The 12,427-nt window shown below is 34.0% G+C and overlaps 1 protein-coding gene across 1 annotated transcript in view; it reads right to left on the bottom strand.

The window, feature by feature from the left end:
- LOC125683153 (alkyldihydroxyacetonephosphate synthase, peroxisomal-like) overlaps window positions 1-12,427 on the bottom strand; it is a 113,828-nt gene that overhangs the window by 23,254 nt on the left and 78,147 nt on the right. Inside the window, exons 12-15 of the mRNA XM_048923991.2 lie at window positions 10,296-10,435; window positions 9,914-9,963; window positions 9,505-9,574; window positions 9,268-9,329 (exon numbers count right to left, since the gene is read on the bottom strand). Of these exons, the coding sequence (XP_048779948.2) occupies window positions 9,268-9,329; window positions 9,505-9,574; window positions 9,914-9,963; window positions 10,296-10,435 (322 nt within the window). The remainder of the gene's footprint in view (window positions 1-9,267; window positions 9,330-9,504; window positions 9,575-9,913; window positions 9,964-10,295; window positions 10,436-12,427) is intronic.

The following is a 12,427-nucleotide window of genomic DNA, read 5'->3' as shown; positions in this document are numbered from 1 at the left end:
TCAGTACCAAGAAATGAAAGAAAGCGTTGCACGTGGATACACGCGCACGCGTGTATGATTCCGAATTTTTGTTGATGTCGTTCAACAGGCATTTGTATCATATACCCACAGTATGAATTTCATAACATTTCCACCAAATATAAGGAAGTTATAGCGATTTTAAAATCGTCCAATCAGAAATTAGCACACGTGCATGCACGTGATGAGCAGTAATTCTAACCACAGCAATTTGTAAGGAGTACCAAGATACATCTAAACCCCTAATATGAATAGAATTTGATGAAAAACAAAAACGTTATCGTCCTTTAAAAATTGAAGATTTAAAAAAACGTTGCACGCGCATGCGCGTGGGCATTTTTTGTTACACCAACATATAGATACACATATTGTCTACATATGCTGTGAATATCATCTCATTCGCTTCATAAATAAGATAGTTACAAACGTTTTAGCATTATCCAATCAAAATGAAGCGCACGTGCATGCGCGTACAAATTGGTAATTTTGACTATGTAAATCAGTTAAAGGTCTCAATATCTACTTATGATATGAATTTCAAGCCATTTCAATGAACAACAAAAAAGTTAGACTGATTCCAAAGTTAGCGTACAAATTTTGTAATGCGCGTGCACGCGCATGCGTGCGCGTGCTGGCAAAATAACTATTATTTTTCATATGTACAAATGATATACTATCATCCTATTTAGGTTTTATATCGCTTCCTTCAATATTCTGATTTTCCATTTTTTGTACCAAAATTGCAATGCACGTGCGTGCGCGTGCATGCACGTGCAAACAAAATGACTATCACTATGCACATCTACAAACGCTATACTATCATCCTGGAAAGTTTCATATCGATCCCTTTTGTAGTTTCTGAGAACACTACCGGACAAAAAAGTACCGGAGAAAAAGAATAATAATAATAATAACTAGATGCAATCTCGTTGCGAGCAACGAGTGGGTCTTCCGTCCAATTTTAGATGTGAGGAGATAAGAATTTGACTGAGATTTTCGTTGATAAATAATGATACAAATATATTGTCTAGACGTACAATTTAGCTTCGGTAATGTTTTACAAATATTGATCATTTAAGTGCTATGAATTAAAGAATCTCTGCCGCGCTCGGCCACTAATGAAAGGGGTCAGCCTTTTTTTTCGACAAAAAAGTTAATAATGTTATTTACTGCGATACAAAGTCGACTGATCAGGCGAGTCATGTCGCCCGGAGGCCTTTTTTTATCATTCTAGATATACCTCGCAAAACTGAACAAATTTTGTTCTACATGTCCTATTAAAATTTTCTTGAGAAAAAAGTTATTGATTGCGACATTTATCAGACTGTTAAGGCGAGTCATAAGGCCCGTGGGCCTTTTTCTTGATATCGTTTGAAAGATCTTGCAAAACTGAACAACTTTTGTTCTACATGTCTTATCAAAAGTTTTTCGAGAAAAAAGTTATTGATTGTGACACTAATCAAACTGTTCAGGCGAGCCATGAGGCCCGTTCGCTTTTTTCATGATGTTGTTCGAAAGATCTTGCAAAACTGAACAACTTTTGTTCTAGATGTCTTATTAAACGTTTCTTGACAAAAATGTTATAGCTTGCAACAATAACCCAACTGTTCAGGTGAGCCATGAGACCTGCAGGCCTATTTATTAACATCGTTAGTTAACGCTTGCGAAACTGAACAACTTTTGTTCTACATGTCTTGTCAAAAGTTTCTCGAGAAAAAAGTTATTAATGTTATTAATTGTGATACAAATTCGACTGTTCAGGCGAGCCATGACGCCCTGAGGCCTAGTTTTTGATATCATTAGATAGATCTTGCAAAACTGAACAACTTTTATTCTACATGTCTTATCAAAAGTTTCGTGAGAAAAAAGTTAATCATTGTAACAGAAATGCAATGGTTCAGGCGAGCCATGAGGCCTATGGGCCCATTTCTTGATATGACACGAAAGATCTCAATAAACTGTAAAACTTTTTTATATATGTCTAAGCAAAATATTTACGAGTAAAAAGTTATGATTTAAAACGTGGGAAAAAAATGGACACTTTTTAAAACTCCATATTCGACCCCTACCGAGCTTCCATACTAGGCACTTCCGGAAATTTTGAAAACCGATGTGCACAACTACAACATGTCGTTTAACATCACTGAAAATTTCAGCACTCTAGCTTTTATCGTTTTTGAGATTTTGGCTGGACAAAATGGTCATCTGAAAATCGATAAAAGGGGGATAACTTTCAACCGGAAGTGAATTTTCAAAAATTCAAAAAAAGATATAAACTTCAAATAGCAATGCATCAACCCTGAAAATTTGAAGTAAATCGGTCAAGCCATCTCTGAGAAATCCTCTGCACAAAATCGGTAAGGAAAAAAAAGAAAGAATAAAAATAATAATAATAATAAGAAAAGTGAAAAATCAACAATAGAATAATAGAAGGTTCTTCCGCTGAAGACGGAAGACCCTAATAATAAGAAACAGAGTAAAAACAATATGTTCCCAAACTTTGTTTGGGGAACATAATTAGGATATGTACAGAAGGTTGCAAAGAAGAAAGTGGCAGTTCATGAAGTGAATAAAAAAGAACGTGTAAAATGGTACAAGGAGAGGAAAGATTGGACAGTTCAGCAAGAATGGTGTAAATGGATTTTCAGTGATGAGAGTCAGATTGTTATTGGGGATAACAACAAGGTATACGTGTGGCGAAAAGCGGATGAAAAGTATAACCCCCAACTCGCGTGTCCTGCTCCGCGACGAAAGTTAAGTGTTATGATCTGGGGATGCATTTGTTTTCAAGGTATGGGCACTTTGACTGATATCCAAGGTAACATTAATGCTCAAAGATATTTACAAATAATTGATGATAATATATGGCTAGTAATAGCCAGGCATTTCCCGGAGAACAACTACATTTTCGTGGATGACAATGCCCCTGTTCATCGAGCCAAAATTATTAAAGATTATGTAGCTGACAACAATATTAATACAACAACATGGCCAGCACAGTCACCAGATTTAAATATTATAGAGAACATATGGTTACATTTGAAAAGAACACTAGAAACCCGTGTCCATTTTATAAACTCTCGACAAGATCTTATAGCGGAAATTCGGACTGTGTGGGGAAAACATCCCATTAAACTATGTACAGGACCTTTATAATTCTATACCAGGGCGACTAAAGGAGGTAATCAGGATGAAAGGAAATCTGACCAAATACTGAGGTAAGATTTTAATTCTATCAACAGCAAACAACTTTCAAACTTCACCAAGTGGACGTGCGTTTCATGGCAGTCATTTTGAAAATGGTGAATAATTATGTCCTATGACTGTATAAAGGTGTACTATAAATTTTTATCGTTAGGTGTTTAATAAATTTATACTACTTAAGTACATGCGTGTATGATCTCATTCCACGAATCAGTCTTTTGAGGCGCGCGTGTATGTGGGATTAAATTCTTTCAGCATTTAACTTTTCAGTCCCAATAATGAACAAAAAATCACTATTTAAATTTATGAAATTCATGGCTCAGGACATACAATAAAGGTTTATAGCTGTTATCAATATTTTATCATACAACAAAATTATGATAGCATAATATTCAGACTGAAGAGAATAATTCATCGAGTTTGAATTATTTATAAATACAAATCAAATAAATTGCTCTCAAATCTTGAATATTTTATTAAACTTTAATATCTATCTGCGTAAATACATGTAGGTATATTATGTACACAGTGCGCACAGAAGTCGCGTATGAATTTCACGCCAGGGGCACGTGCCGAAGTAAGTTATACACATATTTTTCCCCTTCACCTACCTAATGATACGGTTAACTGTTTTCGGGTCAAGCATTTTACTCATATATAACACAATACTCGAGCAAATTATTATGTTTATGAGATCAATAAGATGTTAAGGAACAACTTTTCCAGCGAAAGCCATATCGAAATATTTACCGTTTTTGAGTTATAAAGCGAAAACCTTGAAGATCCCCAGATCCCTAATTTAAAGGGACTAGTTCACGATTTTTGATAAAAATATTTTTCAATTTTGATGTTAAACATTAGAAATATAGCTCGTTTAATGTTGAGAGCCAAAATTTTGACCTTCTGAATGCAAGAATAAAAGTAATATTTTAGCCTTAAATATGTGTTATGTAAACAAAGACTCGAGTCTTTTTATGTAAACAAACAAACAAGTGAAATATTAATTTTGCAATATAATGCATCTTAATTTTGCATAGTAACAAATTTTAACTTTTAGACGTCACATTTCACCCCAAAAATGCTTGAAATGTGAAAGATATAATAATACTTAGATCGATATCCATTTCTTTTGAAAATTTTGTAAACAATAGCATACCGCAATCTTTGTTTACAAAACAAATAATAAACTCTCTAAAATGAGCTTCTGTGATGATGTATAACCTTAATTTTCATGTGAAATCTTTCAAACACATTAGACAGTAGATTTTGATCTTTAAAAGTGAAAAACAAAATTTTGGGTAAAATCGTGAGTCAGTCCCTTTAAGGGGCCAGCCCCTTTTTAGGGATATCAAAAGAAAGCTCTTAACATTTTGCACAACTTTTGTTCTACACGTCTTAACAAAATATTTTTAGTTTAAAAGATACAAAGGAAAATATGTGTAATTTTTTGCTCCTTTAGGCGTCCTAATTTTTGAACCCTTACAACCATCATTTCGAACGCTGTAATTAAAAAACAAAAAACGATGTGGACAACTACAATGCTCCTACTTTTCGTTTTCAATGCATTTTCTGCTTAAGCTTATACAGTCTCGGAGCCTTTGTCTGGAAACCAAAGCCCCTAAAATTTCATTCAAAGGGGAATAACTCGTGAACAGAAGGGAATTTCTGAAATGTAGTACATTATTTTAAAATCGTTCTGTAAAGTTCATAAACCCTGAAAATTTGAGCAAAATCCATGCAGAAATGAGCAAGATATGAAGCTTCAAAGTTAGCATCTAGGAAAAAGAAAGAAAAAACGAATAATAAGAATAATCTTAACCAGCACAATCAGTAGAAGGTCTTCCGTTGTTACGGAAGACCTTAATAATAAATTATTAATTCACCAGCATTTGTACCCATAATCTTGTAAATACTAGTATAATTATATTAATAATCAAATTTCCAGAATGTCTCTCCTGTTTTGTATTTTTCGAATTTTAGTAAAACCCTATACTGTTGGCCACTTTCTGGTATTAGCCTGACCCTACAAAAAAATGGCGGTCAAATAAATTGTAAACAATATGGCATAATGTGCATCTGGAAGCTATATACTTCACTGCATATCTGCTTATATGGATGCCTCTATTGTTTTACATATTCTTTACAAAACCTTTTGCATGTACAGTGGTTTGGAGAATAAAACTGAAGAAAAAAAAAACGTATTTACTCTGTCAGAAATATACGGTAACCTTTTTTTTAAATGGCCTAATTTCCCTAGATTTGAAATTGGGAAAAACATATATATATAATTGGGAAAAAATAGCTAATTTTAGTGAGGGGAAACAGCCGAATATTGGTGGCATTTTCGCCCAAAAAAAATCACTGATAGCAGATTCTTTATCTTGTTTCCAGGTGACCAAATTCTGGCAGGCTGCCCCTCAAGCAGAAAAGAACCCAGTTATGATTCCTGCAATGCAAGAACTTGTATTATATTAGAGGAAGAAGCTGAGAGATTGTGTGAAAATTCTTCGAGTGAAAGCACTAAAAGCACATACAGACATCCATGGTTACAAGATCTTTTGTCAATTTCTATCATCTATTGGAACAGCAGCAACCGACTACAAGCCAACACCCATTTCAGAACAAACTCTCATCCTATTTGTCACCCACTGCAACAAGGTATTAGGACTTGGATACAGCACTATCAAACTATATTTGGCTGCAGTTAGATTTTATTATGTCAAGGCAGGCATCCACAACCCAATGTCCTCTTCCTATATAGACTGCTGTGCTAAACTTCATATGGTTTTACGAGGGATTAAGAAACAAAATCATCAAAAGGAGAGACGAAGACCAATTACATACAAAATTTTACTTCAAATTCATACCATCTTGCAAAGAGGAATGTTTGGAAAATTTCTTGATTCTGTGTTGAAGGCAGAATTTTCTCTAGCCTTCTTTGCATTCCTCAGGTGTGGTGAATTCACAGTTAAATTTTTTAAACAAAACAACATTTTAAATATGGAACATGTGATCAAGGACAGTGATGATAAGGGATTTACGCTTAAATTGAAGAGTTCCAAAACCGATCCATTCCGTAAAGAAATCCAAATTCGTGTATTCAAATCTGGCCAAGCTGTCTGTCCATTTACATGTATGAACGAATATCTCGAAATACGTAAAATTTGGAGCAATGGATACAGATCATCAGCTTTATTCATTGACAATAGTGGCAGCCCGATAACAAGAAATTTCTTGGTGAACAAATTAAAATGTATCCTTCAAATGTTAGGTTACAATGACGAGCAGTACAATGGACATTCCTTCAGGATCGGGGCAGCAACATCTGCTGCAGAAGGTCAAGTGCAAGACCATATGATTAAAACACTAGGACGGTGGAGTTCAGATTGTTATAATAGGTATGTAAGAACTGATGATGACACTCTATCGCGAGCGCAACGAGCTATGTGCCACAACTGATGTTCTATAACTGTGATGGTATCAGTGTTAGAATTCGGAGACAGTGATCAAATGACAATTCCTTCGTGTGTTTACTATGTACGGACATATGCTACTAATGTGACGTTTGTACCAGGTGTATATAATGTATGCTTCATCTTAAACCTTAGACTAGTTGAAGCGCAAGTTGCGCTTTATAATGTACATATGTTCTTATCTTTGTTTTGTGCACAGTAACGATGTAGTTCTCATTAGAATAGTTAGTTTCACCTTTTATATCAGATTAAAGTGGAGGTTTAGCAATGATATATTTACTTCCTTTTGGGGCTCTCAGCTATTCCCAGTAGGTGCAGGCTTAACTGACAATATCTTTGTTTGGGCATAACACATTGAAACAATTTCAATGTTCTACCCCAAAAGAAATAAGTTTAGGGAACACAAACCATCAGCATTTTACACATGCATGTTTACATAGCTATAATTCATATGCCTTACAGAAACTCACTTTCAATGCAGGTTATCAGATATTTTCATTGTAAGGCCATCAGCTATTCTTGGTACAAGGCCATTTACATATTACAGGGCCATCGGCCACTTGCATATTACAGGGCCATTGGCCACTTACATATTACAGGGCCATCGGCCACTTATACTCGAGGCCATCGGCCTCTCACCATTACATGCATGGCCATCGGCTATGCTCTTAGCAAGCATTTCAGCTTTAGCTTTCAACTTGACTGATCTTGTTTTAATTTGAGATGTATGTTAGAGTTGATATTTATCTTGGATGTTAAAAATCATGCATGTGTTTTTGATGTATCTTGTTATTCTGTAATCCGCTGAGTAGTACCCAAAAGGCAAAGTTCGAATAAAATCTAGTAACTTTTCATCTGTTATTTATATAAATAATCATTTGTGTGGTAGTCCATGATAATCGTCGGAGTTGTTTAAAGAACACTACATTACGCCACCCAGAAAAATACCAATCTTCTTAGAACGCGCCTATAAGTCGGACATAGAGTTTTGGACCAAAAATTTACTCCCAAAAATCCGACTTATAGGCGAGTATATACGGTAATCAGATCCTGTTTTAATCAGTGTTTCTAAGAAGACAATTTTAGGCAACATCAAATCGATTCTCTGGTTCTCAGACAATTGTTTTTCAAAAAATGGGTAGATAGGTAGGGGGTTTAGTTTTTCAGTTTATCTCCATGTCACAAATGGGTAGGGATTTTTTGTCCGTGGTTTTTTTTTTTTGTGTTGTGAAGAAAGTTAGAGTTTTACAAATGGTATTCAACACCATATAGCTTCTTTTCATTCTGTTTCTTGTCTTGTTTTATATGTATGTCATGCTTTTATATTGTACATCTTTATACAAATAAAGTGAATACAAAATAGTATGTTTTTTATCATTTTATTCAAGTATACCAAAATCTACTTCCTGTAAATGTTTGGCATGGTCATGAATTGTGAAAGAATTGTAAATTAAATGTTAAAAAAACCTTATCGCTGTCAGGTGTTTTGTTTTGACCTACGAAAACGTCGTACTTCAACTCGGCCTTGCTTTCATCAATTTGTTTCTTCACGGTTTCAATTTCTTTAAATTCACCGCCCAGAAGTTTCTTGCAAAGCGTATCAACTGTCAAGGACGAGTCTACCGGTATAATTGTCCATGGAACAATCTGTTTTTAGTTAAAAATCTCAATGCTGACAAGAACTGTTTCTGTCGCCATATTGTTTACATCCACTAAGCAGCACGTTTTATTCAGCAAGGCGCTTTATGATTTTGGCGCCAAAACATGAATTTTATTTTGACAGATCAAATACAGGTGGTGGTGATTTTTTTCCGGGGTGGTAATAAACTCGTGTCAGTGGCTGATTTTTTTGGGGGGCGGTGTCTAAGAACCAGAGAATCGATTTGATGTGGCCTTATTTAACAACACTTTAATTTGTGTCTTGAGAATATACAAGAGGTCCACAGGTCTTAACGGTCACCTGAGTATCATAGTCCATATAGGGAATCTCATATTTGCATTTAAGTCTCAATATGGAGTCCTTTGTGAACATCATCATAATCATGCATTTAATTTTTTTTCAAATATGTATGGTAGTAGAGAATATTTTCTAAGATTTCTGTGCTAGCGATTTTGTGACTTTTTGTCCTGTGATTTTTTTGTCCGAACGATTTTGTGACATTTTGTCTTATCGATATTGTGACATTTTGTCCTGTGACTTTCTGTCTGTCTACCCTAAATATGTGCTGCAATAAGATAAGTTTGATATAAATGTGCATAACTATGTGATTATATCTACATTGTTTGTAATTTTAAGGTTTTGTAATGTGATAGTATCTGTGTGAATGATGGTATGTGGGGATATGTGTATAGGAGGATGTGCACCCCCCCCCCCCACCCCCCCCAACAGGGTTCTGGATCCACCGATCGCTCTCTCTCTCTCTGGCTGAAATTATCCCTGTGGTTCTGGAGAAGTCAAAAATGTTAAATGTTTACAGAGGCCAGACATAAAATGATCAGAAAAGCTCACTTGCTCTGGTGAAAATTCTATGATATACTTTTAAAGTTATATGCATTTCAATGCGGCTTTTACCTATCCCATGGCACTGAGGTTTCAAATGATTCTGCTACGATGTAGTAATCAAAGCCCAGATCCTGGAAGTAGAGGTTTAGCTTATTGTTGTAATTCAAAATGAAGGTTAGATTTAATGTAATGGATGTGAATTAGTATTTGGTCTTCTTTAAACCATATAATCTAGACGTAGATTAATGAACATCAACAAAAACTAGTACATGAGATGAATTATGACAGATTATTCCAAGATCTTACCCTCAGATAGGCAATTACAAAGGTCAACATGTATCCTCTTTCTCCATTGTCTGCACCTGCTGGCAGACCACTGCCAAAAAAATAATTCATAACCATGCATGAGATAAACCAGTGTGTGTGGCGTGCTTGCATTTGAGAGAGAAAGAGAGTACAGTTTGTGTGCTCTTCATTAATTTCATCAGAACTTGTACAAGATATACCTTTTAACCACTGTCATCTTATTTACAATCGTTCCATGGTAACATAAGAGACTTAAGAAAAGATATAAATGCTGATATCATTAAACAAAATGCTTAAGAATTGCCAATAAAAATTAAATGAAAATAAATCAATTGCCTCTTTACTGTATTTCTTTTTTGGAAATTTACATACAGAACAAATTTTCTTAATATCCTTTAGTTCTGCCTACCCAAATTGTGCAGCAATTTCATACACTCGTTTCTCCTGGGCTGCCACTTCCTGTACAATGATAATGATAAAGTTACCCATGGACACAACTTGTAATGGAACGTACATCTAAATTGCTTCTCAAAGATTTGTTAAATACTGTAAATCTAAATAACTTTTGCATGTTTGGGTCAAAGTGCTTTAGATTAATTTGTGAGCATTAATTTTTCAAATCACTACTTAATTTCTAAAAGATACAAGGTTTTTAATTTTAAGAATTTATCGAAATGAAAAATATTTTATTGTTTTCTGAATCAATACCTAGAAATTGCTAAAAATTTACCAACAGCCAAAATAACCAATAATATTTACATAACTTAAAAGACAATTCTAATTGTACAAACCTGTTTTGTTCCCTCAAATAAGAGAGTAGCCACAGACATCCTTGAAGTATCAAAACCTTTCAACTTTGTTATATAAAACTTTTTAATGCCTTCAACAAAGCTGTTTAATAAGGATTTCGACTCAGGTTTCAAAGCATGACCTAAAAAATGCCAAACAAACATAGTTAAAAACTTTTCAATATCAAAACATCAATAAAACCCATGTTCATATTTCATAATATTAACGTAGTTCCACCCTCCTGTGATGTCATAATATTTCACAAAGTCAATGATTTAACAACATGCATGACAGGAACATAAATTTTGTTGGAGTCTTTTTCAATAATTATTGTAAAAAAACCTTGTTAACCATAAAACATTTCAAAAGTCTGAGTTATATATGAATAATCAATTATATGTTTCAAAATATTGGATCCAGGAGCAATAACTCTGTTTTCACTAAATTATTTATCAAGTCCATTATGGGATATATTTTCTTTATTTTTCACCAAAATTTTGTATATTTTTTAAAGAAACAGTTTCATGAAATTGTTATGAATACTATTATATCGTTTTAACCAGTTTTTGTGAAATTTTGATAATGCTGTTTAATGAAAATTGTAATTTTCTGACGTTGATAATTAACAGGTATACTGGTATGTGTGTTAATTGATAATTTTTTTTTATTAATACCACACCATACCTATTTTATCACTTTTATTTCTTAATAAGATATACTATTTGAAGAATCAACAATCAAATAAAAGATTGAACCTATAATTCTAGAAGGGTGGAATTACCTTAAATTGAACATATACCAATAAACTAAAAGAGAGTACTGTTACTGTGGATTTACAGTAAGTGTGAACGAGACATATCGGCAAGTACATGACGTGCTTCAGATAGTTCATTTGGAAAGTCCCCGAGTGATTTTAAAGAGCGCTTTTGATAGGTCGGTTAAATTATAGGTAGGCGGTCCCAAGTATTTGGCATTATATTATCTCGTGCCTAACAAGTGTAAGTTTCACTATTTGATTTCAGTGTAAGTTGCACCGTACGTAGCGTGAGATTCAATATCGGTTTTGATTTGACAATGGAGATTTGAGATGTCTTGTAAAGTGTATCTTATATATACTAGATATCTGCATGTATAAGAGTGATGGGATATCTTATAAAGAAAAAAATATAAGATGTCTTATAAAAGATACAAGGTATCTCGTAAACTTTAGAAGATATAACTTTTATCAGATACCTTATAAATTTTATCTTTTAAACAGGAATAACCGTGTTATACTTATAATCCATCGCAGTATCAATAGGTATGGGAGGGGGAATACAGGGTGAAAAAGGCGAGCTCCGATATGTAAAGAAAAGGCAGGATAGCAATATCCCAGAATTCAAATAGTGCTGAATATTGAAAAGAAAAGAAAAAGACGGGATCGAAAATGCTGCGGGAAAAGGCAGGATCTGCAGTTGCCTCTATATCCCAATAAAAATTGAAAGGTTACTCCCTTAAATTCCTGTAGATACTTGTCAGTTTTAAGTGATCAGAAATTTCAGTACATGTTTCTATAGGCGATTTTGTCCGTTTAAGAACAATGCTTTTGTTTTGTTGTCTCTTTCACATTCGTAGTTTCCATATCGTTATTTTAAAATAAATCTCTCAGAGGATATTTTCGAAATCTTGCAAAGAATTGGAAAACATCATGTCGGAAAAATTTCTAAATTCAAATAGTTAGGGGGAAGAGGGGGTAAAAACTCGTAAGTTTCTGTCATCCGACATCGATTACACGTTAGTGGGGAAAAAAGACAATTGACTTTAAAACCACATAATAATACATTTTAATAAACGTTTAATAGTTTCAATGCACACTTTCATTTGTTTTACTTGTTAATCGATTAGTTTCAACATACTTCATATTTAGTTTTGTATTGGGGGGGGGGGGTGTCTTGGTGAGAACTATGCGAACTCAGTTTTCTCTAACATTGAACATTTGATCTCGCCCCTAAAATAATTTGTCAGATTAAGTAATAAGATCAATAGATATTCTACTTCGAAAAAAAAAATTATTTTCAACACATGGCATGCTTTGATGTCTTTTACTGTTATATATACCCACATTTTCGTAAGAAATTCGGAAGTAACCATCGCT

Source organism: Ostrea edulis, chromosome 6, assembly GCF_947568905.1.
Source record: "Ostrea edulis chromosome 6, xbOstEdul1.1, whole genome shotgun sequence".
Classification (NCBI taxonomy): domain Eukaryota; kingdom Metazoa; phylum Mollusca; class Bivalvia; order Ostreida; family Ostreidae; genus Ostrea; species Ostrea edulis.
Note: the sequence above shows the minus strand (reverse complement) of the source record. Positions and strands in the feature narration are given on the sequence as shown.